The following is a 27,774-nucleotide window of genomic DNA, read 5'->3' on the forward strand; positions in this document are numbered from 1 at the left end:
TAACTTTTTATTTTCATATTATGTGTATATAGTATTTACGGATTGTGTCTAAAATTATTAACTTTAGATTGAGCTAACCTCTAGGTTAATATTATTTTTCTATAAATTTTTCCAAAATTTCAAAAAAAAAAAGGAAAAAAGTACCAACTAAGGCAAATTACAAAAAATGGAAAACAGTAAGTCACAGCTATAGAATTGCAGTGTGGCTATACCTTATTAAACCCATAGACAAAGCTCCGGTTTTCATCTGCAGCCGTGAGTGAAGAACGCTAGGGCCCAAAATTCGTGCCTTCGCTCCCAACAAAAACCAAAAACCAGCGACTCCTCTCTCTCCCTCTCTCTGTAACACGACCTTATAGAGAGAGACGATTCTCTTTAAATCAAAGACAATATTCAATAAGCTTTCCTTTTGCTGCAGTTACCCAAAATCCTCCATTCTGGGATTTTAACCAAAGAAAAATTTCTCTATCTTCTTTTGTGGTATGCTTTCATTCTCGAGCTTATTTTTGTTTTCTTTCAATCCTCAAGAGAATTATACAATTAGGGGAATAGAACTCTTCTATAGGTCGTGGAATTTTAAATTTGTGGGTTTTGCATGTGGGGTTTTTAGGTTAAGAATGTTGAAGGTTATGTGGGTTGAAGTGTATACTTATTTTTGATCTTGGAACTCTTTAAGGGACTGTGTCTTCAGAGAATTTAAGGCATACCCAGTTCGTGTAACTGTGATTTTGTGACTATAGTGGGCTCTTTTATTTTTTTCTTTAATAATTCCCATCCACACCACCAACCCCACCACCACCACACACCCCCCCCCCCTCCCCTACTCCCCCTGCTTTTTACGGGTGTTGTCAACTTTCTGTTTGTTTAGATTAGATTTTGGTTCCCAGCTGCAAAAGTTAGGGTGAATTAATTCGAGGTAGTAAGGTGAAGACATTGTTGTAGGTTATCAACAGCCGGTCAATTTTTTGCTTGGAGAAACAAAAAAAAAAAAAAAAGAAAAAGACGTTGTGCACCATTAAGTCTCTTTAATGTCCCTAAGTCGAGCTTTTGGTTGAGGTTTTAGGGTAAAAGTTGTGAATTTTGACATTTTTAAAAGAATGTGGTGACGGCATTGCTATTTGAGGCATGCTGATTTGATGTTTCTGCCTTCTGCATCACTTGATAATGGAATTTACTTTCCATTTTTGTGCCTTTTCAATCTTTTGGAATTGAAGGGATAATTAATTGAATTTAGGTCCATTTTTCTTGTTCCTAGAAATAGTCGTTTAATTTAATTTATTTTATGCTGAATTAATTAGCTAATTGGCTGTTTGGTTGTTGTTTGTGCGAGCTGTTGCATGCCTGTTTGTTTGGGATTACTTCTCTGATAACTCTTTACTTTTAGGAATTCAGAACATATGGGAATCTATTTGGAAACTTTGTGGAGTACCCAAACTGGAATTACAAGGTTTTATCGTATTCGTGACAACCTATGTTACTCTGACTGGGGTACGGGTGTCGAAAATAGGTATATTTGTGTGTTAGACTTGTGAACTTTTTAAATAAAAAATTTGGGGATATGAATATAAATTTAGACATGGGTGCTCGGATATGATACGTAGGCAGGTTGTAGTAATCTATCCAAAAGGGGCTAGACACAATTAATTGTCATCTGCAACCATTGGATTCTTGAAGTATTCAATATTTTTAACTTGTTTTGTACCTATTATTCAATTCAAAGTTGTATTCTCTTTTTAAATTGTTTTTTACCTATCATTTAATTCCATATGTTTTTCATCTTGAGAGATCTCTGTCACTCCAGTGTCTGACTGCAAGAATATGTGTCGGACACATATTCCATGTTGTGTCCCGTGTTGTGTCGACACGGGTACGGCAGGGCAAAATGAAGAGTCGTAGTATTAGGGGGGACAACACATTGGAGATAGTATTTCTTTTACCATTTGCCTTTGCGATGATTAACTACTTCTTCTTCTGGTGTATAAAAAGCCTGAAGATGGAGAAGTGAATAATAGCTTTCAGATACATTTGTTTTTTATAAAAACAAAATCTTCTCTTTTAATGTGGGTATGGGAGCTTCTAGTTTGTTAATCTGATTTGTGCACATCCAGTTTTCTCTGGAAAATCTTTTAATTGTAGGATTTGATGGGCTATTTTTTAATAGTGGGGTGTGTGATGTGCCACACTATCAATGGGAACTTCCCCCTGTTAAAGTTGTGATATTAAGCTGAAGCATCTGTTATGGATAATGTTCCGTAAGTTCTGCATGTTTCCAAATAAATGTTGGTTAATGAAATTTTTTCAGAGGGTGTATATAGTGCTATTGCTTCTTTTAAAACAGTGTTGGCACCTTCCTATTGTAGTCAACTCGTACAATGGATTAGCAATCCAATGCTTTAGTCCACTCAGCCATCTCTCCGATTGAAAATAGATGTTTGCCATTTTAGAAAATTGAGGAAGCATTAATTATTTTTTTTTTCTCAACTTTATCCTTGTCTATTATTATTCCCAATTCATTTATATCTTATCAGTTATCACCTTTCTACATTCCGAGGGTACTCTAGTTAATTATTAGTATTTTTTTTTATAAAAATTAGGCTATCCAATCATTTCCTTAATCCTTATGCAAACACCTTAAAAAGCACTTGAAATGGGACAGAGGGAGTACTATGTTACGTTGCACAATGAAATTGAAGCTATCGGAGCAAAAGCATCTAGCTACCTCATGATATTGTAGACAGTTGCTCTCCCTCGTCTTAATTCTATTATAGGTGGATTGTCCTGAGAGGATATCTGTAGTTAAACCACTGTGGTTTCCATGAACATTTGACATGTAGCTTTTGTGAGTTGATGTCTCAACAAAGTGAAAATGGAAAACGGGGAGAGAAAACAAAAAACTATAAAAATAAAAATTTTGATCTATTAGAACATTTAGAATTAAAAAGAATGTTCCCTCTGGCTGGCTGACCCAAATCAGTTGGTTGAATCTGTAGGCATTTCTGAATGCAGTTCTTCTTGCTGACTTGTTCACGACTGATGTTTGAGGAACTCAACTTTCAATTGCTAAATTGTTTTATTTTTCTTCACTTTCATGGCATGAGTAGGTGTCTAAAAAGTTAAATCTTTTTGCCTGATGTTAACGTATGTTGGAGGAATATTCCTGGTATAAATGGAAAAACACAAAGCATAATTTGTCGTGTCTACGTTACAAGGATAAGGCTTTTAGATAGCTTCCTAGGTACGCTTGAGAATGCATAATTGATACCTGCTGTCTAATTTTCTGCCGTTATACCTTTCACTAAAACTACTGAACTTTAATGGTATTTCATCAAATTTTAGTTCTATATATTAGAATTATTGTATTTCTGTTTATGTTAGTGGAGTCATTTTACCTTCATATGTGTGCTTTCTGATGATACGGTACATGCTAATATGGTCATGATTTTTGTTGTTATTTAGGTGGTCGCCTGAGCTTGTTATATTGCTTAATGGCTAACAACCCTCCATATTCCAGTATACAGGTAACATTCCATTAAATAAGAAAAATTATTGCAATGCGTATATATCTTAAAATGCCTGCTGGCTTTTCATTGCCCTCCGGAGCTCTTAGCTAGTGTAAATTGTTGAGCGATTCGAAAAGCAATATAATGTTTTGATTGGCAATTCAGTTGAAAATTTTTAGTGTACCTCTCTTTCATTTTGTATCTATTAATTCATTTTCATTTGTGGCTAGTTTACTTATTTATTTATCACTTTCAAACTTTAAATTATGCACTAGAATTGTGTGCTTCTTAGTGGGATGCTACTATGGCAAGTAACCTATATTTCACATGCCATCCTTGCTTCAATTATTTACATGTCACTTTTTAACTTTCACTTTTAATTGAATCTCAATTTGTACTAAAGGTAAAAAAGTATTAGTAAAATTTTGTACCAATAATGCAAATTTGAGGTTGACAATTGTGATAATAATAATGGTCAAGTTGTGTATTTTGGAGTATACTTCAAAAAAGTTTTACTCCGTAAAAAATTAATCTAGAAGTAGAACGGGAGAACTACATGATTCCTTTGCCTTTGATTTACTTGGTTGAGGGTTACATGTATGGAAAGGTCTAGAGTGCTACTTCATTCCTTTACTCAAGTTATCCTTCTTCACTACAATAAATAAAAGTCTTCTTTCTTCCCCCATTTTTTTTTTTTTTAAATGTAATATCCCAACAAGAAGAGAGAGTAATTCTTTTCTAAGACACCTAAGAGTTTTCCATTGCCTAATGATTGGCATTCTTGTTATCTTTATCTATGCTATTATGATATCATATAAGGAGTTTTTATTTTTTTCTTCATAGAAATAACTGTGAATTCATATAGCCGATCCCAAATTTTTGGGATAAAGGCTTAGTTGAGTTGAGTTGAGTTTTAGAAATAACTGTGAATACTTTGTGATTATTTGAGTAATGGTGACCAAGTTTTCATTTCTCCTGTCATAAACACTGGATATTGATATGTTGTGATGTAATTGAATTGTGAGTTGAGAGCTCTCCACATCCCTCCTTGCTCTTTAGTTGCAGAACTATTGAGTTGTCATTCAATTAAAACATAATCATTAAGTTCTCTTGCATTCTTCATTGCATTTGTATTCGTCCGTAAGAAAAAATGTTGAAAACATCTTGCATGGTTGATAAGTTTAACCTTATTGTTCTTATTATTAAATATTAGTTAATGTTCTTTGTTTGGAAGTTTAACCTTATTTTCGATATTCTTTATTAGTTGAATTTTGCAATTATGTAAGATTTTGTAGTAACTGCCATTTGCCTTGAAGTTTGTGCTAATGTGCATTAGATGACAAAGAGCTGTGCCGACTACTTGTTTTTGAATTTCTTATGCCAATAATGGCCCTTATCTCTTGATAATTGTGTATTTCTTTTTTGTTGAAAAAGCCTCTTCAGCCTCCTCCTCCAGTTGGCTCCATGGATCATCCCCGAAATTTTGCTCCACCCATGCCTGTTCAAGTAATGTTTCTCACTTATCACCATTTTTGTAACTTCTATTCCAATTGCTTACATTAGATCTAGGGAAACCCTTTTCAATCAATTATTTCTGCAGTTCCGACCAGTTGTTCCTGGGCAACAGTCACAGCAGTTCATTCCTATGGCTGCTCCACATTTCCAGACTGTTGGCCGAGGTGTCCCTATGATGAATGCTGGATTGCCTGCTCAACCTCCACAGCCCCAATTTCCTCAATCAGTGCAACAGTTACCAGCAAGACCTGGACAACCAGGCCCGGGTCCACCACCATCACAGGTCATTGCATTGCCAAATGCTCAGCCAAGCAGGCATGTTGCACCTGGATCATCTTTGCCTCCACCTAGTGTTCCAACTCCAATTAACTATGTACCTGGTTTAGGTGGTCCAGGAGCACCTGTACCCCTTTCTACATCATATACTGTAAGACAATGGGGCTGCTCTTTGAAGAAAATTTGAATGGTTCATCTACTGTTCTAGTGTTAACTGTATAAAATTTTTCCCCTTTCAGTTTGCACCAACATCTTATGGTCAACCACCAGTAACATTCAATGCAGTAAGTCAGTATCAGCCAATGGCTCAAATGCATGCACCAAATATTCCTGCTGGAGGACAGCCTGCAATATCATCTGCAAATCAGAGCACTGCCCCTGTTGCACCTGTGCAGCACAATGGGGAACAATCTTCAGTTACTACTGCCAATGTTCCGGTAGGAACATTTCTCTCTTATCTTCACTCATATATATTAATGTTCTATGTTATTTTTGCTTCTTTGCTATCTCAATCATTGTTTGTTACAATTTTCTTGACACTGGGGCAATGCATAAATTTTCAGACAACAGGTATCCAGCCCTCTAAGCCTACAGAGGAGATTGCAACAGACTGGAAAGAGCATGTATCTGCCAATGGAAGAAGGTATGTGTTTACAATAGGCATTGGAACCCACTTATCAACTTGATTTGGTTGTGGCAGTGTTTTCTATTACACTAAAATATATTTTTAGATGAATAAACTTGAAAATCCCATTCAATTGTAAGGATAATTTCATAAGCATTCGAAACTTTATTGTCCAGAGCAAAAACTTCTAGCTGGCTTATGCTTATAACTACTTGCATGTCTTAATGGGATGTTTTCCTCTGATCTAGAGTGTTTCTACTTCCTGTGGACCTGCCCTCTCCCTTGCACTTGTAGTTTTATGTGGATTTAAACCTTTTATGACCTTCTAGTATGGTTACATGTTGAGCTAGGAGAGTAACATAGATAACTAGTTGGTTAATTTTGTGCAAATATGATTGTGGATTGATTATTGTCTTTGCATCTTAAGTAATCATATCTTATGCTCTTCTTTAATGGGCCTTTTTAGAAGGTATGCTGAATTGCTGATATGACTTGAAGGATTTAGATTTCTTGTGAAAGGCAAAATGGTGAAGACAGGTGATTTGTTGACTGAGGTGTGACCTGTGATATTGAATTTATTAGATGCGGGCCTTATGAGCATGCATCTTGCTACTTAATAACATAGACTGCACATACAGAGAAGAGAAAATGTTGCAAAATTAATTGATTTCATGTGTATTGCTTGCTTGTTTAATGCTGTGATTACCTCCTCAACAGATAAGTAAAATTTGATGATGAATAGACTTTGAACTGTTGATACAATGAAACCAAACAATGTGATTTATACTAACAATTGTATAAAAATAACTGGAGGAGTCCGTAGACCATAATGAGATGAATAGGTTCTTATAACCATTCTTTTCCTTCTTTTGCTGCTGTTTTTCTCTTAATGAGAGAAGGTGTCTATCATGAATGGTTACCTGTTTTTTGCACTGATAGATGTATAATCTCTCTTTTCTTCCCAACATATAACTTTTTCTTATGAACATCTATGTACAAAATATTTTCAATGATCATATAATAACCTTTTAAATTCCAAAGCCTGGTTTTGCCCCAGTTATATCCAAGACTAGTGCCTCAAATACTGTCAGCTATTTTTTAGAGGGTGTTTGGTTTAGATTTTAAATCAGTCAAACCTATTTATAAGTAGCAAGTCATAAGTAGATGGTTTTTGGTTTAATCTATAAATTAAAAAACTAATTAAAATAAGTCAAAAGTCACAAGGTACTCCTTACTTCTGATTATATACTTATCCTAAAAATACTATATGACAAAGTAAAAGACTATATCATTCTAATAATTTAAAAAAAAATGCCAACACTACCTTGTTTTAACAAACTCTCAACTACTTGGAAAAATCACAATCTCCTTTTTGTCATTTTGACATATTAAGTTACTTTTAAGTACTTGTTAACCAAATACTTAAACTACTTAAAAGTAACTTTTAAGTAGTTTTACGAAGACTCAACTACTTATTTTTAAATTGTCTAATGAGTTAAAAAGTACATTTTAAATAAAAAAGTTAAAATTAAGTAGCCAAACCAAACACCTCTTAGATGTATGGCTACCTCTCCCAATGTGTGGTTGCTTCATTTCTTATCTTTAGTTGCAGTTGCTGCTCAACTTACTTTCCATAAGGGTTATAGCTCAAAATTTAGAATTCACCTCTTTCAAAGCCATAAATTCCCTGTCAATGTAATTGTCGCTTTCACAATTTCATGAAGCATAGCTGTGGGATCTTAACAAATGATCAATTCAGAACATTCTGCAACTCCTCATCAAGATTGCATTTACATGCCATTTATTAGTGTCTTTTTATTACTCTCTTTATTTGGATGTGAATATGTGCTGGTGTTAAATCAATTTATGTTTGCAATGCTTTCAATTCATAATTGATTTTTATATATAATTTTTGTTGAATTTATTGCTCTTTGCTTGGTGTTCAGATATTATTATAATAAGAGGACAAGACAATCAAGTTGGGAGAAGCCTTTTGAATTGATGACGCCAATTGAGGTGAGGTCATGTTACTGATATTGTGTTCCCTTTTAACTTCTTCATAGTTGTGGCTAATGGGTTAAAAAAGACTTGGAATCACTGTCATATGTGTTTCACTCTGGTTATTATGCACAATTGTGTTAGGCCTATCTAAATTCAAGTTTCTTGTTATTTAGATTTTCTCTCCCAGTCTGTTGATTAATGGGGCAGATCTTATTCAAGTCTACTGAATGAACCTGCCACATTTTGCTCAATGTTAAAATCCATGTTTTATCTCATGCAAGTAACCATCGCCCTTGAATTTCATATTGTTGAGTTGTTTGCATAGCATTGTTTTGATTGTCAAACATTGTCATTTTCATGTACTTTGTATGGCAGCTCTATCCCTTAATTGAGAAATTGCTGTGGGTGTTTTCACTGTTCTACCCATTGCTCTTTCAGTATGTCCTAATAGTGGGAGGACGCCTATGTGTTGGAGAAAACATCATGCTTCTTTTCTCCTTGTTTCTTCTCCTTTCCATATTATCTTTTTTCAAATCCTTTGCTGAAATTAATTAAACCTTTAAACATTTGAGAAAAAAACCAGATTATATCATTGTTCTTTTATTTGGTTCAGAGAGACTCTGTGTGTGTGTGTGTGTGTGTGTGTGTGGGTGTGGGTGTGTGTGTGTGTCTGTAGCTCCATTGCATTTGGATTATGCTTAGGAATAACTATGACTTGTCATTTTTCCCACATGTGCATGGCACCACTACACCAGTTTGAAATACGTTGATACTCAGGTGGTCATTATATTGCAATTATGTGGGAGTGCCAAATGAATTTCTGTCTCTTGATTTATGCAGTTTGTTAAAATCCTATTAAAACAATTTAAGCTTGACATATGCTTGTGATTCATTTCGATGCTTATTTACTGTCAGATATTTGCCTTATTAATTCTTTTTTAATTACTATATACTTTTCAAGGTACTCCCTTGTGGTAAGTATTCCCAAGGTACTATAAAATTTGTCTTCGTTGATATTTATTCTCATAGATTTAGTGGTATATGGACTCTTAAAAGTTCATTTTTGAATTCTTGTTTATCCAAATATGCCTTGCGTGACTTCCGTAGTGCTTGGAAGGTGGTTACAGGTACATGCTGTGCTACACTATTGAGAGGTAGGATTTGCTGTGGGTCTTTGCTGCTTGCACTACCTACTTTGTAGCTTGAATGTTAGTAATTTCTGTCATATGTGTTATTTATTGATTGTTATGTTTTTTATTTGAATGAATTTTTGTGGTAATTCTTTATGAAGCACCAAACAGGATATTTCTTGTCATGTTTGACTGTAAAAGAGAATATCCCTTCTAGGCTGTAATACATTTCTTGTATTTTGTTTTCAATTTTAAATTTATGTTCTGACCATCTACTAAATATCACTGTTTGGTATCTTGAGCTTCTAGAATACAAATGTGTTGTTCCTAGCTCTTTATTAATGCAGAATTCTATATTCAGAGTTTTCCCCCCCTTCCTTTAATTGGATATTCTGCGCTTAAAATAGTTTATAGAATGAATTTTATGTTCTTTTTTTTTTTTTAAATTTCACAGTAGTAATTCCTTTTCACCTAATGCATAAATGTTTGTTGTACAGAAAAAAAAACCCCATGTTCATACAATAACTGAAGTTGAGTGAAAATAATTGAGTTTGCTGCTTAATGAGAAAACAAGGACTTATAGTGGGCTTGACTTGTGGAAAGACTCTGTTCATTCTTCGCTTTCTAGTTTATGCAAGTAATTGATTACACCTTGCTGATATAAACTTACACTATGGTTTGAAAAATATTTTTGGCTGCACCTTATGCTTTTCCCTTTCCTTTTGGAACTGGGTCTTTGCTAATATCCTAATATATTAGTTTGCATTGCAATGCCCTGTTAAATGGTTTAATTTGTTCAGAAATTTTATTGCACAAGATGCAATCAACTTTGAATTATCAGTTGCTTTTGTGAAAATTGTGGATTTTTATGATTATTGATATTCGATACAAATTGTCTAATCTTTTTATTCATACATTGTCTAAATTCTGATAGTTTTAATAAGCTCTTTCATATAATGTTTATGGTTTCTAGATCTATCATATATAAGTTATTTGTTCATTTATTTGTAAATTTTATCATGACAGAGGGCGGATGCATCAACTGACTGGAAGGAATTTACTAGTCCTGATGGAAGAAAGTGTGTAATTCTATATAACTTCCATAGAGCAATTTGTTCATACTCTCTGTAGCTCTTCTGATCATTCTTTTCCTGAAAGTTTCTTAATTTGTGATTTTTCTGTTTATGAATCGCATGTAGGTATTACTTCAACAAGGTTACCAGGCAATCAAAATGGGAAATCCCTGAGGAATTGAAGGTTTCCACCCATGGACTTGTTTATCTGTTGTTTCGCTCTATTTTACTATGCCATTTTGCAGTTTCTTACTTCTGTTCACTGTTGGTTTAAAACATATGCTTCAAGTTGGCTCGTGAACGAGCTGAAAAAGCATCTATAGTGGAGACCCAGACAGAAAATTCAGCAAATTCTCATAACCAAGCTGCTGTTCCTCCATCTGTGGAAAAAACACCATCTGGTGCAGATGCTTTGGCTTTCCCAGCTCAAGGGACGCCTTCGAGCCCAGTTCTTGTCACCCCTGTTGCAACTGTTGGTAATTTGCAATCTGAATCAGCTTCTGAATCATCAGCCTTACCTGTCATCTCTTCTTCTGTAACTAGCAATCCAGATGGAGTTCAGACAACTGAGAATCCAGTTTCTGCTGTCTCGGGAAGTTCTGAAGTGACTGCTGCTGGGATTGGGGTCGATACCACAACAGCGCCGATGTAAAGGATTCTTGAAGTTTGCTTTTTTATTATCATGCTGATTGTTTTATATTTTAAGTAACATGTAGTTTATGTTGCTTATGCTCTTAACTTTTAGGGACAACTCCAGTAACTTTTCGGGTCAAGATAATTATAGTTCTGCAAATAAAGCTCCTGCACAAGATAAAGAGGTAATTGTTATGTCTATTGTTTGTTTTAGTAGTAATAGATTTTTGGCCTGCTTTACTAGCAACTTAATGTGGTCAATGCTTCACAGGAAGCTGCAAAAGATGTAACAAGTGAAAAGGTCAACAATATTTCATTGGAAGAAAAAGCTGTTAGTCAGGAGTCCTTGACTTTTGCTGATAAAGTGGTACGCTATAGAAATGGCCATATTCCAAACTTTCTTATTGTGGCTTTTTTGGTTATTGACATTTGGGTCTCACTCTTTTCGTCCCTGTTGATTTAGGAGGCAAAGAATGCATTCAAAGCACTTTTGGAGTCTGCAAATGTTGGGTCTGACTGGACTTGGGACCAGGTAGTTCATCAAATCACGTGTAATTTTGTGCATCTTCACTTTTTGGAGTAGCTGATTACCTCAATTTGCTACTTACGATGTCAGGCCATGAGAATGATAATCAATGACAGAAGATATGGTGCACTGAAAACACTTGGAGAACGGAAGCAAGCATTTAATGAGGTAATGTTCACCTTTGGTGTTCTTTTAACTTAGTCATGGTTTAAAGTGTTGGTTGTTTCATATTCAAATTTGGAGTGCACTTGTTTGTTTGACTCTTTCTGGAACTACATGGCTGTTCATCTTGATTTTCAACATCTCATTTATGTGGATGTTAACTTTATATTTCAGTACTTAGGACAAAAGAGAAAACAGGAGGCTGAGGAAAGGCGGAGTAAACAGAAAAAAGCAAGGGAAGATTTCAAGAATATGCTAGAAGTGAGTTTCTATTTCTTTTATCTATTAGATTTAATTCACACATACATAAATGTGCATATTTAGAAGAGTCTAACCCTTTTTAACTTGAATTCTTTACAGGAATCCAGAGAGCTTTCATCAACCACGAGATGGAGGTTTGTACTTTCTAATGTCATTTATAACTTTTCTATTTTATTTCCTGGTAAATGGTTCCTCATATTCTTAATAAATTCTCTCTGCTATTTGAATGCCTGATATGCCATTCAGCAAAGCAGTGACAATGTTTGAAAATGATGAGCGTTTTAAAGCTGTTGAACGAGAAAGAGACCGCAGAGATCTGTTTGATGCCCACTTGCAGGAACTTGAAGGAAATGTAGGCAAATAGTTTGGCTTACATTCATTTTATCTATAATATTTTTTGTTTGCAGAGTGTATTATTATATCATTAGTATTTCTAACATATCACTGCTTTTTGATGTACTTGCAAATCATCTTACATGGCATCTTTGCGTCATGCCCTTGAAATAAGATATGCAGTTGGACAATTAAATATAGAGATCACAAGTGTCCTCATCTGTCTTATTTATCTGGTTGGACCAAAAATGAGTGACATTTAGTATTAATATTATGATTGACATTTAGTATTAATACTATTTTGTATGTTCCACACTTGATATTTACCTTTGCTGCATGTTTTTAGTAACGTTCATAGAGAATTTTACCATGTTATCTTCCAGAATTGTGGATTCTATGAAATAGCGACTGATGATATATGGAGAAAAGTGTTGAAAAAATTGACCATGTAACACTAGCACTTGCAAATTAGAATAATGATCACAGACAGGAGAAAAATGCTACACATTGAATTTTGTGTGGTTCGGCTGTGTGCCATTGTGCCTGTGTGCCATTGTACCTATGTGCCTATGAACAGCCACCTGCCTGCTCCACTATGAAGGAGAAAATTACAAGCACCTATTTGTGTTGCTAGAGTTTTCCTTTTACAAGTAGGAATAGGATAAAAAATATCTCCCAGAAACTCAATGCTAAGGCAGTATCTGGCATATTTTGATGTCATGATTGTGATGTCTATATATATATATACACACTTGGTACTTGTTGTTCTTTTGATGGTCATAGTTGAAACCTTATAACAGCATAGCAAGCTATAGTTTGGAGATAAAAGGATTTGAAGCATATATGCTCTGACAGTTCTTTTATCGGATAAATGGTTAGGAGCGAGCAAAGATACAGGAGGAGCGCAAACGGAATATTATGGAGTATAGGCAATTTTTGGAATCTTGTGACTTTATTAAGGTATCCTCTCACAAGGTTGTGATGCACTTTTGTGGGTTTTCTTTCACTGTCCAACTCTCACTTAACCGTATTTGTCTCTAGGCTAGCACACAGTGGCGAAAAGTTCAGGATCGGTTAGAGGCAGATGAGAGATGTTCTCGTCTTGAAAAAATTGATCGCTTGGATATTTTCCAGGTATTTTTTTTTCCATTTTTAGCCAGATAAGCTTCTATATGTATGTTCAGCTAATTTCAAGGTGATGTTTCAGGATTATTTACGTGATTTAGAGAAGGAAGAGGAAGAGCAGAGGAAGATCCAGAAGGTTTTACAGTCAATCAGATTCTTGTGATAGCAATTAGTCTCTGCCATTTGTAGTCTATTAACTTATATTAGTTTTTATTTTGTTATTAATATAGGAAGAACTGAGAAAGACAGAGCGTAAAAATCGTGATGAATTCCGCAAGCTATTAGAAGAACATGTTGCTGCTGGCAGTCTGACAGCCAAAACCCATTGGCGTGATTATTACTTGAAGGTTATAATGTACTTTAATTTTTACTGTGGGATTAGTGTGTTTGGTTTCTTCCAAGAATATGAAGTGGTTCTGATGATGTTTGTGCTTGTGGATTTTTTTTCTTTTGTTTTTGTTTAATTTTATTTGCCATTCAGGTTAAAGATTTACCTGCATATTTGGCTGTTGCGTCAAACACCTCAGGTTCAACTCCAAAAGATTTGTTTGAAGATGTTGCTGAGGAGCTAGAGAAACAGGTGAGATAACTCTACTTCATATTTTTGTTTAGTTTCAAATTGACATATAGCCATAAAAACCTATAGTGGCTATAGGAAGTAACAATTTAGGAAAATATACTACCATGAACTTGGTGTCAATACAAATGCTTAATGTTTTAATATTTTTTGCTTTTATGCTTGAGTTTTTTCATCCTTTTCTATCTTAAGCATAGTTATATGCATTGGTGTTTTTTCTTATTATAATGACATGCTAAATATAGGGGAAATGACAAAAAACCTACCATGTGATTTTGCGCATTTTTCAAGCAGAGTCATGAGGTTAACTTTTTGATGAAAAGGTCCCTCAAGGTTACGTGTTGTTAGCAAAGAGTGGAAAATGCCTAAATGCCATTAGGGTAAATTACAATTTAGTCCCTGAGGTTTAGTGAAACCTATATATTAGTCTCTGTATTTTTAAAATCCACCTATTTAGTTGTTGACATTTTAATAAATCTACATATTTGTCCTTGCCTAGATGTATATAGATGCGAAAGTGTTCTTATTATTTTTTTTTATTTTTTTGTTAATTGTAAAATAATTTAATATAATAATAAATTTTCCAATCAATTTCTTTTAGTTCAAATATGTAATATACCAATTGATAAAATAAAATGATAATATTATAATTAAAATAATAAATATTATAAAATATGAGGACTATTTTATAATAAAATTTATATTATAAATTTATAATGTTATTTTGGTATTTTTGGTATAATTAATTATAAATTGGATGGAAAATTAGACTCAACTCAACTCAACTCAACTAAGCCTTTATCCAAAAAATTTGGGGTCGGCTATATGTATTCGCCTTCTTCACTCTAAACGATTTTGGGTTAAATCCTCATAAATATGTAATGCTTCTAGGTCATGTTGTACTACTCTCCTCCAAGTCAATTTAGGTTTACCCATTTTTTTCTTTCTATCCTCTAACCTAATGTGCTCTACTTGTCTAACTGGAGCCTCTGTATGTCTACACTTCACATGACTAAACCACCTCAATCTTCCTTCTTTCAACTTATCTTCAATTGGCACCACTCCTACCTTTTCTCTAATACTCTCATTACGGACTTTATCTAGTCTAGTATGGCCACTCATCCACCTTAACATTCTCATCTTTGTAAATCTTATCTTAGACGCATACGACTTTTTCAGTGCCCAACACTCACTACCATATAATATAGCCGGTCGTATGGCTGTACGGTAAAATTTTCCTTTCAACTTATTGGGAATCTTATGATCACATAAAAACTCCTGTGGCACGTCTCCACTTCAACCATCCGGCTTTAATCCTATGACTAACATCCTCCTCACATCCCCCATCTACTTGAAGGACTGAGGCTAGATATTTAAAGTGATTACTTTGGGACAGTACAACTCCATTCAAACTAACTCCTTCCCTATCATCCGTTTAGCCTTCACTGAACTTGTAATGCATGTATTCTGTTTTCTGTTTTCGTTCTACTTAACTTAAAACCCTTTAAGTCTAGAGTACTTCTCCAAAGCTCTAGCTTTCTATTAACTCCTCGTGTCTCATCTATCAGAACAATATGATCCGCAAACATCATGCACCAAGGAATACTCTCTTGTATATGTTTCGTCAATTCATCTAAAACTAATGTAAAAAGGTAAGGGCTTATGGCTGATCCTTGGTATAATCCAATTGAGATCGGAAAATATCTTGTGTCCCCTCCCACTGTATGCACAATAGTAGTTGCTTCTTCATACATATTTTTCAACACTTGTATGTACCTAATAGACACCTCTAGGCAATTATCCCACTTTGCTAATGAAGCTAAAACTCAAGGTACTTTTTTGGTCACTATCATAACCTCTTGACCTTGCCATGCCTAACGAATGCGCCAAACCACAGGGTAGTAAATTGTAATTTCCCCTTAATTATATTGTGATGCTCAATTATTATCAGCAGTCAGTGTATTCTATATCTGGTCGCCACTATAGTAGTTAATTAGTCTAATAGTTGTTTAGTTACTCTGCTGCAATCAGAATTTAAATATATTAATGTTTTTATTCTCTTGAGGGTGAGCCTTGGAACAAATGCTAAGGTTGTTCTATAGTGACCTTCTGGTTGTGACTTTAAATCATGAAGACAGCTTCTTTGCAATGGAAGGGTTAGGCACAGAACATCTGACCTTCCTTAAAGCCAACAATGTTGGAAGCCTTGTGTGCAGGCACATATCAAATGTTTCTCTGTCGATTACTTGATTCGGCTATAGGATTAGGGTATCGACAAAAGAGACAAGCTTTAACTACTGTGTGCTTAACTGGTTTCTAGTATTACTATACTTCTATTGTATTGTCTGTGCCACGGAAATTAAAGATATTGGTGTTTGTGAGTTTTCTTTGAGTTGGCTGTGGTGATGCTTAAAAATTTGCTTTATTATATTCACAGTATCATGAGGATAAGACTCGGATAAAGAATGTTGTGAAGTTGAAAAAGGTATAATCTGCAAATGTACTTTTTTTTTATTTTCCATTTTCTTTAACATATTTTATTCTTTTAGATGTCTGATATGCTGGCATTTTTTCAGGTTGTTTTGCCATCAACCTGGACTCTTGAAGATTTTAAGGCTGCTATTGTGGAAGATGTCAGCCCTCCACCTATATCAGATGTGAATCTAAAGGTATCATATTTGCTTGCTTTGTTTTTTTTTTTTTATTTATATATATATATATATATATATAGAGAGAGAGAGAGAGAGAGAGAGAGAGAGAGAGATCCTTTTTTGCTTCACAAAGAGGATTGGTGGCTCTTGTTCTTTTTTTTTTCCTCCTTTTTCTTTCTGTTAGATTGTTTGTTACTCCAAGATTTTACTAGTTTATCCATTTGCATTAGGTTCCTTATGTATTGTTAAAATTAGCTACTACTTAAAACATTAATAAGGAAATAGAAGGGAAGAAGATGAATGTGCTTGGCAATTGCATATTCATGCTAATCCACTCATTTAGAATTGTTATTCAATTAAATTTTGTGGTTTGATCTTGCTTATGTTCTTAAATTGTAGGCTTGTTCAGAAATAGATAAAGCTTATTGCTTGTCCCAAGTCAAGTCACTTTTGAAGATGACTGGTTCTTTCTTCAAATGACTTCATTATGCTTTCTTGATCACATTAAAGATGCATGATTAGAATTGGTTGTACAGTTCCTGGAGGATTTGACCTTATTTAGTTTGGATAAAGCATTATAGAGTTCTGGACCTGATTTGTGTAGTTGCTTGCATGTTAAACTGCAAATAAACTAACATTCCCTTTTGGGCAGCATTTTTGTGAAAAAGGCTCAAATGTTCTTATAGACATGAAAGTAAGTATTTTTAGATATTCATTGCGGTGGATCAGAATTCTATTACCTTTTGGAATCGCAAATGATGTAGGGATCAAGGTAGCCAAAAGTGAAAAGTGCATTCAAGATGATGTGTCTTCTGATCGAAAGTGCAAAGCAAAAAAAGAAGTTAAAGAACTTGCCTGATTGAAGCAAGGTGCAAAATTTTTTAAATTAATTACTCAATAAAACTTAAAAATAATAAACAGAAAATTAGCACTACTAATACTAAATAATGATAGTAATCATATTTAGTTAAAGGAAGAAAAATAAATAACAAAGGAAGCATACAGAAAAGATGGGAGGAACACTAAACGGAAATTCGAAGGCTGAAAAAAAAAGAGCATAGGAAGAATAAATAAATGAAAGAATATTTGTGGTGAGAGAAGTGATTGATGCAGGAATGAACAGTAGAACAGAAGAAAAAATAATGAGAATGTGATGTTATGTATGAAAGATGCAGGGTGGAATAAGTAGAAAAAGAAACAGTAGATGACTAGAGAGTGGACAGAAGAGTTGTGATAAAATAGGGTTAAGACCCTGGCTATGGGGACCACTCTTGCAGAATTAGGCTTATTCTTAAGGAAAAAGTGGGAAAACCCTACTTACCATAGTCCCAAAGAATAAGTGACTAGCACTTTTCTACACTGCGCTTAATATTTATCATTTTTGAGATTTTAATGTGAGTGGCCTATTTAACCTTTTTAAAATAAAAAAAGATTGCATTACCATTATGTTATGGATGAAATCATTTCCAACAAAGCAAGCACTATTCTACCTTACGCTTCAAGCTAGGCACAGGCATAAGTTCAGAAAGCACTTGCATTACAAGAGGTGCCTTGCCTGGATATGTTAACAGGGGTTGTCCCCTTCTGCATTTGCTTAAGCGCTTAAGCTAGTGCTTTTAGCTTTGCTAGGATGTGACTTTGTATTTTTCAATCTCTGTTTAATATTGCAGCAGATCATGATAGTATGTTGTCTTATTTAGAAGGATGAGGGTCTACAAAACATAGAAGTTGTAGGGAGCTTTGCTGGATTAAGAGTTGGATTGTATCATGAAACTTTTGGCTCTTTACTAGGAAGGAAGGGGATAAGGGGTATGTACATTATTGATGGACCTATACATTTGAGTTGAAATCTGTGTGTTGCTCTACTATTTACAACTAACACTAGGATGGAAAATTTCATAGGAGTAATAGTTGGCAAGGACATCCTATTCTATTTAATCTGAACACTGGAATTGGTCGGATAAATAATAGAACAAGAAGAAAATTTTTTTTCCCTGTCTGCTTTGGGTAATTAGATGGAGAGTGTTAACCATCAACTTGCTAGTTTAATATAGAAAAACTGTTGAATGATTTTCAAAGGATTGCAATCAGAGGCTCTTTGGAACGTTGATTGAAATGTGCTATTTTGAAGAACCATTATTGATGTTTATGGAAGTGAAGGAAATAGCAAACTGATATTGATATTGATGTGGCATCCTATGACCCAGATAAATAATTCTTGTTGAATCCATCTGAAGTTTTACGGAAGCATATAAGCTTTTGTTATCTCTAACCTTGTGCTTTGGCAAAATAGGAAAATCTTAGACATATGAGTTCTCTAGTTAGTTTTCCCATTTTCCAGTCAGAGGCTTTCAAAAAAGTGTCTTCCCGTTGTGTGATCTCTCAAAGTTTGGTCTCTTAATTTGTGTCAAGATAATTTCTTGTAAATTCAGAGGTTGGAGGCCTAATTAAAAATTCATACCAAAGATTTTGCCAAAATATTTTGCTCAGCCACTAGTGGATTATTCAACAAATGCCACCTGTTAACACTCTGTTTGGATATGGGGAAAAGGGAAAGGAAAGAAAATTGAAATTGTACTTTCCATTGTTTGGAAATGAAGGGAAAATAAGGGGAGCATTATTTTCTCTCCAATTTGGAGAGAAAATAAAGTAACTAAAGGGAAAAATTGTACTTCAATTGATGAAATTACATCCATACCCTTATTTTTTCATTTTAACTTTTTAAATAATTTATAAAATTAGGAGTAAAATAGTAATTTAAAAGAAAAAGTATTACTTTATTTTCCTTCCTGTCTCTTCTCAAACATAAGAAAATAAATTTTATTTTCCTTTCTCACATTATTTTTCTCCCATTCCAAACAAACAGGGAGAAAATAAAGAATAGAAAATAAAAAATATTTTCCTTCTATTATTTTCCTTCCTTCCCCATTACATATCCAAACATAGCGTAAATTTCATTCTTTGGCTTTGAATGGTTTTCATCAAGTATTTAATTGTCCATTACAACTTGATGCTTTGTTGGTTGCTGTTGATCAGGAGTGCCCTGTTTCATTTGGCATCTAGGTTTATAGGGAAATAATGAAGTGTATGGTGGTATTCTTATATCATGCTTTAGCTTCAGGAATGGATTTGTTCTGAAGGAAAGTGGTTGGCATGAACGTGTGATCAAGTCACGGCCTCACGGGGATATTTTTTCTGCAATAGTTTCTTACCTTGTATATTTTTGGTATTTGCTAGGTATGCATCTTTGTTATTGTAGCTGATGTACTACAATGTTTTGATGTCATGTTCTACCTCTTTGTAGATAGTATTTGACGAATTGCTGGAAAGAGCCAAGGAAAAGGAGGAGAAAGAAGCAAAGAAGCGTAAACGTCTTGCAGATGAATTTCTGAATTTATTGCACTCTATTAAGGTGAAGATTTGCCTTTTTGACTAGCTTATGTTGTATTGGCTGAACAATTAAAAATAACGGGGGATTCTTTCTTTCTACATCCATTATATTATTTCCTTTTTTGCAGGAAATAACTGCATCTTCAAAATGGGAGACCTGTAAAGAACTTTTTGAAGGAAGCCGAGAGTTCAGGTATTGATCATTAAATTTGCAATATGATAATGTTGTTCAGGATTGATCAGTAAGTTTGCAATGATGATAATGTTTTGTGATAAGCTTTCTTGCAAATGATGTGTTTTTGTGTGATCTGGTATCTGGTACTCTTAGGAAAATTGTCCTGATTTTCAAGAGACTTGTATCTATTTGTTCTTTTTCTGTTTTCCCCCCTCTCTGAGATTGTATCTAGGAAGATAAGTTATCTTTGTAAACTAACTAGGCACTGAAGAAAGCAGCAAAACCTAACAATTAAAAAAGTAATGCTTTCAGTCATACTGAATGATACTTAAAAGTCACTTTTTCAAAGCGCTAAGAAAACTACTTTGTCCTATAACAATAAGAAGATAAAACCTGGTCCTTTTAAAAAGAGAGAAAATGCAGGCATTGCTTTCCACCATAACACTAAAAAAGGGCGCAGTTCCAAAAGAAATCTGCCTTCCGTCCTACCACCAAATCCTCCATTGTTAATCAGTAATGAAAAATTTCCATAGTATCTTGGGTCTTGACATACCCATTTTATTCTTAAAAAGTTAAAATTATGATTCCAAACAGCCCAATCCTCCTCATAATATATAAAAGAAAAAGGTGAAAATGAGACTGTGCTTGAAACACAACATATAAATTCAGAGGTACAGTGTCATTAACCCTTCCTTTCTAAAAACAATTTACTGTAATTCACCTTTTGAGAAAATGCCTTACAATCCAGAGAAATGTACTAAACTCTAGTGCCACTATCTTTCCGAAATCATTACCTGTTATTTTCAGTTCCTAGGAGGATATTCGTTTCTTGTTATGGTGGGGTTAACTTATTATTAACTTAATTTGCATTTTAATTCATAATGCATTGATGTCCACTGATGAATGCTGATTTTTATGATTTGTCTTATTAGTTTATTTTATTTATTAGTGGGGCAGCTTGTAAATTAAGATTATGAATCATACCATTTTGTTTGTTGTTATCATGCAGTTCTATCAATGAGGAGGGCATATGCGAGGAGATATTTGAGGAATACATAGCTCAATTGAAAGAACAGGCAAAGGAGAATGAGAGGAAACGGAAGGAGGAAAAGGTATTAAAACTGTTCACATGTTTCTAAATGATGTTCCAGCACTCAAAATGAGGATATTTACCTATCAATATCCTGATATTGCAATAATTGGAGAGTAGAAGAATTTTTCCTATTGGGAACTTCTGTGAACAACTTGCATTTGGCATGTACAAAACTCTTACCTGCTGTTTCATGAAATCCTTTATCCCACAGTATTATCATTGTTAGCATATAGTATCTTTTGTTTGCCGATATGAATGTCTTGCTGAAACTGTTCACTCTTGTGATGCTATGGCCTCAATACGGCCAAGCAATTAGAGAGGGATCTTATAAACTTTTGTGGAGATGGGACATAGGGATCTTATAAACTTTTCTGGAGTTGGGACTTACTATAGCGGATGCTAAGACTATACTTGGTATGCCAAAGTGTGCTTGTGCTTTATCAGATGGCTAAGGATATGCTTGGTATATTGTGATTGAAGCTGTAACATAGTTGCAATTACATTGTGGTTCTGATTACGCTATTTTTATCCTTTTAATCTGTAAAAGAATTGATGTGAGTTCACTTGTTATAGATTTTAGGATTATAGTTTGCAAGAAATTTAGAAAATTGTTATTTGGTGTTACTATGGTATCTTGATTATGGTTTTTCTAAAGAGTGCACTTAGGATATTCATTAAGGAGGGTAAAACTCCTTTTAACTGCTCCTTTATTGCATGATATTACAAATCATGATGAAGTTTTATCCTATTGGAGGTGAATTATAATTAAATATGAATGGTTTGTTATAAATTTTATCATGATAGGCAACATCGTGTGATAAACGGATAATAAAAGCATTTAAAGGAATGTAATGGCTTCTTATCAATGCCCTAACGACACTTGTTGGAAAAGCCCTTTTGATTATTTAGGTATTTTTGGCATTCCATATTTGACTTTGTTATCATGGATAGGATTTATTTTGTAAGACCTATGTAAGTATTCTTGTGGTTCTTTTAGTAGTAGATTCTGTTGGTTGATTGAAATTTGTAGAGGAAATTTAGGCATTGCATGGGAGTTCAAAGGGTGATTGAAAAAGTTAATGGGGACTTGATTGAGACAAGGAAGGGGATCGAATAAAATGTAAAGGAAGGTTAATAGGAGTGAGAAGGGAAAGGGGGAGATCTAAAATGATGTGGAGAGTCGTAATATCAAAAGATTTAAAATTTTTGGATATTGATAGAGAATTGGCTTCAAATAGAGCTGAAAAGCAAAAAAAAGGTCCATATAGTCCACCCCAAAACTCCGCCTAAGTAGTTTGCGCTTAGCCGATCCCAAGTCCGTATAAAGGAGGAGGGTTGCGGTAGGTGACAACCAGCGTAAAAATTTCGTCACACCCTATGATATGGATTCAAATGATATAAACGTTAGGGCGTCCTCTACTAATGATGCGCTATATCGGAGCCCGGGTGTAGTGATAAATATGCAAGGGTGTAGGGCGTTTACCGAAAGCGACGCGCCATGCCGGCGCCCGGGTGTGCTGTTAAGTGAGCAAAGGTTCCCACATCATGGACGGGTGTGGGTAAAGAAGTTAGTCCATAGGACAGATAATAGAACAAATAGTGGAACAGAACACAAGATAGACATAGAAAACAATAGAAGATATCATAGAAGGAGACCAATTAGGAAGGAGCAGGATAGGAGGAGGATCAGGGTTTTGGTACTTGGAATGTTGGATCACTTATAGGAAAATTAATGGAGCTTGTGGATACCTTGGAAAAGAGAAGGGTGAATATTGCTTGTATTCAGGAGACTAAATGGGTAGGAGAGAAAAGTAAGGAAGTGGGTAATTCAGGGTACAAACTGTGGTTTACCGAAAAGGAGAGAAACAAGAGCGGAGTGGGTATAATCATAGACAGAACATTGAAAGACGCAGTAGTAGCTGTGAAAAGAGTAGGAGATAAAATTATACTAGTAAAGCTAGTACTAGAAGGAGAAACAATAAATATAGTTAGTGCTTATGCCCCACAAATAGGACTAGACAGTGAGAGTAAACAAAAGTTTTGGGAAGATATGGATGATTTAATGCAAAGCATACCGAATGAAGAGAATGTTTTTATTAGTGGAGATTTGAATGGACATGTAGGAAGTGATAGGCAAGGTTATGAGAATGTTCATGGAGGTTTTGGTTTTGGCAGTCGAAATGAGGAGGGAAAAAGTATCCTGGATTTTTGCTATGGCATACGACCTAATACTAGCAAATACCTACTTTATAAAAAGAGAGTCACATTTAGTGACTTTCAAAAGTAGGCAACATAGAAGCCAAATCGATTTCCTCTTAATCAGGAAGACAAATAGAGCTCTATGCAAGGATTGCAAGGTCATTCCAGGAGAGGCTTTAACAAGTCAACATAGGTTGGTGGTCTTGGATGTCAAGTTTAGGAACAATTCAAGTAAGGTCAGAAGAAATAGTGTAGCTCGAACAAAGTGGTGGGAGTTCAAAGGAGTAAAGCAAGTGAAGTTCAAAAATGAGCTTCTTGAGTCCGAAGTATGGAAGCTAGATATGGAGGCCAATGATATGTGGATACAGATGGCATCAAAGATTAGAGAAGTAGCTAGAAAAGTACTTGGAGAGTCTAAAGGACATGGACCACCCTCAAAAGAGAGATGGTGGTGGAATGAGGAAGTACAAAAGGCAGTGAAGAGAAAAAGGGAATGGTATAAGAAATTACCTAAATGTGATAATAATGAGACATATGAACAGTACAAGATAGCAAAGAAAGAGGCAAAAAAGGCAGTTAGTCAAGCAAGAGCACAGGCCTTTGAAAAGTTATATGAGAAACTTGGAACTAAAGAAGGGGAGAAAGATATTTATAGATTAGCAAGGAGTAGAGAAAGGAAATGTTAAGATGTCAATCAAGTAGGTGCATTAAGGATAAAGAAGGAAAAGTGTTGGTGAAAGATTAGGACATTAAAGAAAGATGGAGAAATTATTTTAATGATCTCTTTAATAATAGTCAAAATGGTAATAGCGTGAATATAGATTATAGAACAATAGAAAAGAATGTAAATTATACTAGAAGGATTCAATCTTTAGAAGTAAAGGAAGCACTTAAGAGAATGAAAGTGGGTAAAGCCTGTGGACCCGATGAAATACCAATTGAAGTGTGGAAGTATTTGGGAGATATGGGAGTGGCATGGTTAACTAAATTATTTAATAAGATTCTAAACTCAAAGAAAATGTCTGATGAGTGGAGGAAGAGTATTTTAGTACTTATTTTTAAAAATAAGGGAGACATACAGAGTTGCTCAAACTATAGGGGAATTAAACTCATGAGCCATACTATGAAGTTGTGGAGCATCGACTACGTCATGATACTTCTATCTCTCTCAATCAATTTGGTTTCATGCCCGATCGTTCAACTATGGAAGCGATCTTTCTCATTAGAAGCTTGGTGGAGAAATATAGAGATGTGAAGAAAGATCTACACATGGTTTTTATTGATTTGGAGAAGGCTTATGATAGTGTTCTAAGAGAGGTCTTATGGAATGTGTTAGAACAAAAGAGGGTATCTATTAGGTACATACAAGTATTGAAACATATGTATGAAGGAGCAACTACTATTGTGCGTACAGTGGGAGGGGACACAAGAGATTTTCCGATATCAATTGGATTACACCAAGGATCAGCCATAAGCCCTTACCTTTTTACTTTAGTTTTAGATGAACTGACGAAACATATACAAGAGAGTATTCCTTGGTGCATGATGTTTGCGGATGATATTGTTTTGATAGATGAGACACGAGAAGGAGTCAATAGGAAGCTAGAACTTTGGAGAAGTACTCTAGAGTTAAAGGGTTTTAAGTTAAGTAGAACGAAGACAGAATACATGCATTACAAGTTCAGTGAAGGCCAAACTGGTGATAGGGAAGGAGTTAGTTTGAATGGAATGGTACTGTTCCAAAGTAATCACTTTAAATATCTAGGCTCAGTCCTTCAAGTAGATGGGGGATGTGAGGAGGATGTTAGTCATAGGATTAAAGCCGGATGGTTGAAGTGGAGACGTGCCACGGGAGTTTTATGTGATCGTAAGATTCCCAATAAATTAAAAAGAAAATTTTACCGTACAGTCATACGACCGGCTATGTTATATGGTAGTGAGTGTTGGGCACTGAAAGAGTCGTATGCATCTAAGATAAGAGTTGCAGAGATGAGAATATTAAGGTGGATGAGTGGCCATACTAGATTAGATAAAGTTAGTAATGAGAGTATTAGAGAAAAAGGTAGGAGTGATGCCAATTGAAGATAAGTTGAGAGAAGGGAGATTGAGGTGGTTTGGTCATGTGAAGCGTAGACATACGGAGGCTCCAGTTAGACAAGTAGAGCACATTAGGTTAGAGGATAGAAAGAAAAAAAGGGGTAGACCTAAATTGACTTGGAGAAGAGTAGTACAACATGACTTAGAAGCATTACATATTTCTGAGGATTTAACCCAAAATCGTTCAGAGTGGAAAAAGTGAATCCATATAGCCGACCCCAAATTTTTGGGATAAAAGCTTGTTGAGTTGAGTTGAGTTGTATAGTCCACCCCAACTAAGTTGGGATTAAGACTTGCTTTTTTATTTTTGTATATTTCATCCTTTAATCCCCAACTTGGGGGTTAAAAGAAAAGGCATTTAGAGGTTAATGGATGTCAAATGTAGCTTTGTTTTGCACTGTAAAAAAAATTTAAAACTTCTACTCTTTATTGGGGGTAAAACTTTTCCATTTCTATATTACAGTGAGTAAAATTGATCAGATACACTTTATCAGAATAATTTTGTCCATTTAAACTCCTAGTTGCAAAAAAATTAGATACTAAAAAAGTTCAAATGCCAACAATGTAATTAACCCTGATGTTTTATAATTAATAACTTTAAGCATGTCTGAAGCTAGCATATGCACTTCATGAGATGAGATTAAAAGAGAACAACTTAAAGTTACTACTATAATTCTAATTTCCAACTTTCAAAAGAAAATAGAAAAAATAGAATTCAACATATTTTTGTTGGTATAAATTAGATAATAAATTGAATTATAAGCACAAACATGCATGTGATTGTTCTATTATTCAACTGTTATATTTGAATTGTTTGATTGTAATAACTTTTAAATTGACCATTTATCATGTTTTTTAGCTGCTAATAGCTATTAAATTTGGGTATCACGTGGAAAGAAAATTAATTTTATGAAGTTGACTGTAAATTCTGGCTTCAAATTTAACTTGAACATATTCTTTGTTTATCATGTTTAAAATGTACTAATATATTTGGAAAAACAAAATGACATGTGTATGGATGTCCATGAGAAGAATTAACAAATAATTCATTTGTACAGTGTAATGCTTGCCATGTAATGTAATGAGTCAATTTTATGGTAAATGATTTTGAAACGTCAACTAATGAGAACTTAGAAGAATCAGAAGATTTTTAACTCATCAAAATTCAATTTTATTTAATATGAATAGAAAAGAGAAAATTCTACTAAATACTAAATAGCATACAAATTTATACAAGAATTACATAAAGAGCGCATTATATTCTATATTTATGAAGTATAAATATGAAAATAATAATTCTTATCGTTAGTCAAAATTCGAGTAGGGTTATGTGAAAAAATATCATTCTTGCTTTCTACAGACTTCAATAATCCTGTAAGGAATCAGAATGAATGTTTGATTCCCATTCCTGCTCTCACTTCCAGTAATCTGATGGAATCTTTAGTTTCCAGTAGACAATCTCTTAATTACATATTGCTATAGTGAGCAGTAAATATGGATCTGGTACTCATATATTAACTTTTGAAATGTAATTAAGTAACATAATTTTGAATTTCTGTGTTGGGCTTAATGTTGTCTATAATACAAACTTGGATAATGAAGCTGTAAGTTTCTGGTTTTTATGTTATGCAGGCTAAAAAGGAAAAGGAGAGAGAGGAAAGGGACAGGAGAAAGTCAAAGCATAGAAGTGACAAAGAGAGAGGGCATGAAAGGGAAAAGGAGCACATAAAGAAGGATGAAGCTGACACTGAAATTTTTGACCTAACAGAAGATCATTTTTGTAATGATAACAGAAGATCAGTGAATGACAATAACAAGAAACATAGGAAGAGGCATAACGATTCTGTGGATGATCTAAATGAGAGCGAGAAAGATCGGTCTAAGAGTTCCCACAGACATAGCAGTGACCACAAAAAGTCAAGACGGGTATGCTGAGATTTTTCTCATCATGTCTCAAACAGTTGACTTATTATCACAATTGTTGGGCTTTTGAAGCACTATGTATCATGTTTTCTGCTTCAATTTTATGTTCTTGATAATTGGTGCAGCATGCCTCCACTCCTGATTCAGATGGTGAAAGCAGACATAAGAGACATAAGAGAGACCATCGTAATGGTTCTCGCAGAAATGGTGATCATCAGGACCTTGAAGATGGGGAATTTGGTGATGATGGGGAAACTTGGTAGATATATTATCCTACAGGTGGTTTTTTGCCCTCAGTGCTATATCTGTAGTGGAAGACGTTTGTTTTCTGTAGTGTACTTTATATTTTCAGCTTACTGTAGTTTCTACCTGCAATGGTTTCTGCTTTAGTCAGCCCATATCTATGTAACAGTAACAGGCATTTGGATAGTTTTTGAGATGAGTCTAATTGTTTTATAACTTTGCAAAATAATTTAAGAAAATCTAAATATTAGCGAAATTACATAGAA

General features: G+C 34.5%; 1 protein-coding gene across 2 annotated transcripts; it reads left to right on the top strand.

The window, feature by feature from the left end:
- Positions 1-225: 225 nt before the first annotated feature.
- Positions 226-27,774, top strand: LOC110649438 (pre-mRNA-processing protein 40A-like). 2 transcript variants are annotated; one of them, XM_058135392.1, is made up of 29 exons: positions 226-480; positions 3,457-3,518; positions 4,935-5,006; positions 5,101-5,442; positions 5,531-5,728; positions 5,855-5,934; positions 7,863-7,932; positions 10,074-10,126; positions 10,247-10,304; positions 10,410-10,768; positions 10,866-10,938; positions 11,025-11,120; positions 11,217-11,285; positions 11,370-11,447; positions 11,616-11,702; positions 11,802-11,836; positions 11,949-12,054; positions 12,915-12,995; positions 13,077-13,169; positions 13,243-13,296; positions 13,391-13,507; positions 13,642-13,740; positions 16,175-16,222; positions 16,314-16,406; positions 19,693-19,800; positions 19,907-19,971; positions 20,963-21,065; positions 26,975-27,268; positions 27,391-27,774. In XM_058135392.1, the coding sequence occupies exons 2-29, from the start codon at positions 3,486-3,488 to the stop codon at positions 27,526-27,528; spliced, it is 3,102 nt and encodes a 1,033-aa protein (XP_057991375.1). In that variant the 5' UTR covers positions 226-480; positions 3,457-3,485; the 3' UTR covers positions 27,529-27,774. The 2 variants fall into 2 exon arrangements, with proteins under 2 accessions (XP_057991375.1, XP_057991376.1); XM_058135393.1 differs by having other exon boundaries at positions 10,878-10,938.

This window comes from Hevea brasiliensis, chromosome 14 (genome assembly GCF_030052815.1).
Source record: "Hevea brasiliensis isolate MT/VB/25A 57/8 chromosome 14, ASM3005281v1, whole genome shotgun sequence".
Lineage (NCBI taxonomy): Eukaryota > Viridiplantae > Streptophyta > Magnoliopsida > Malpighiales > Euphorbiaceae > Hevea > Hevea brasiliensis.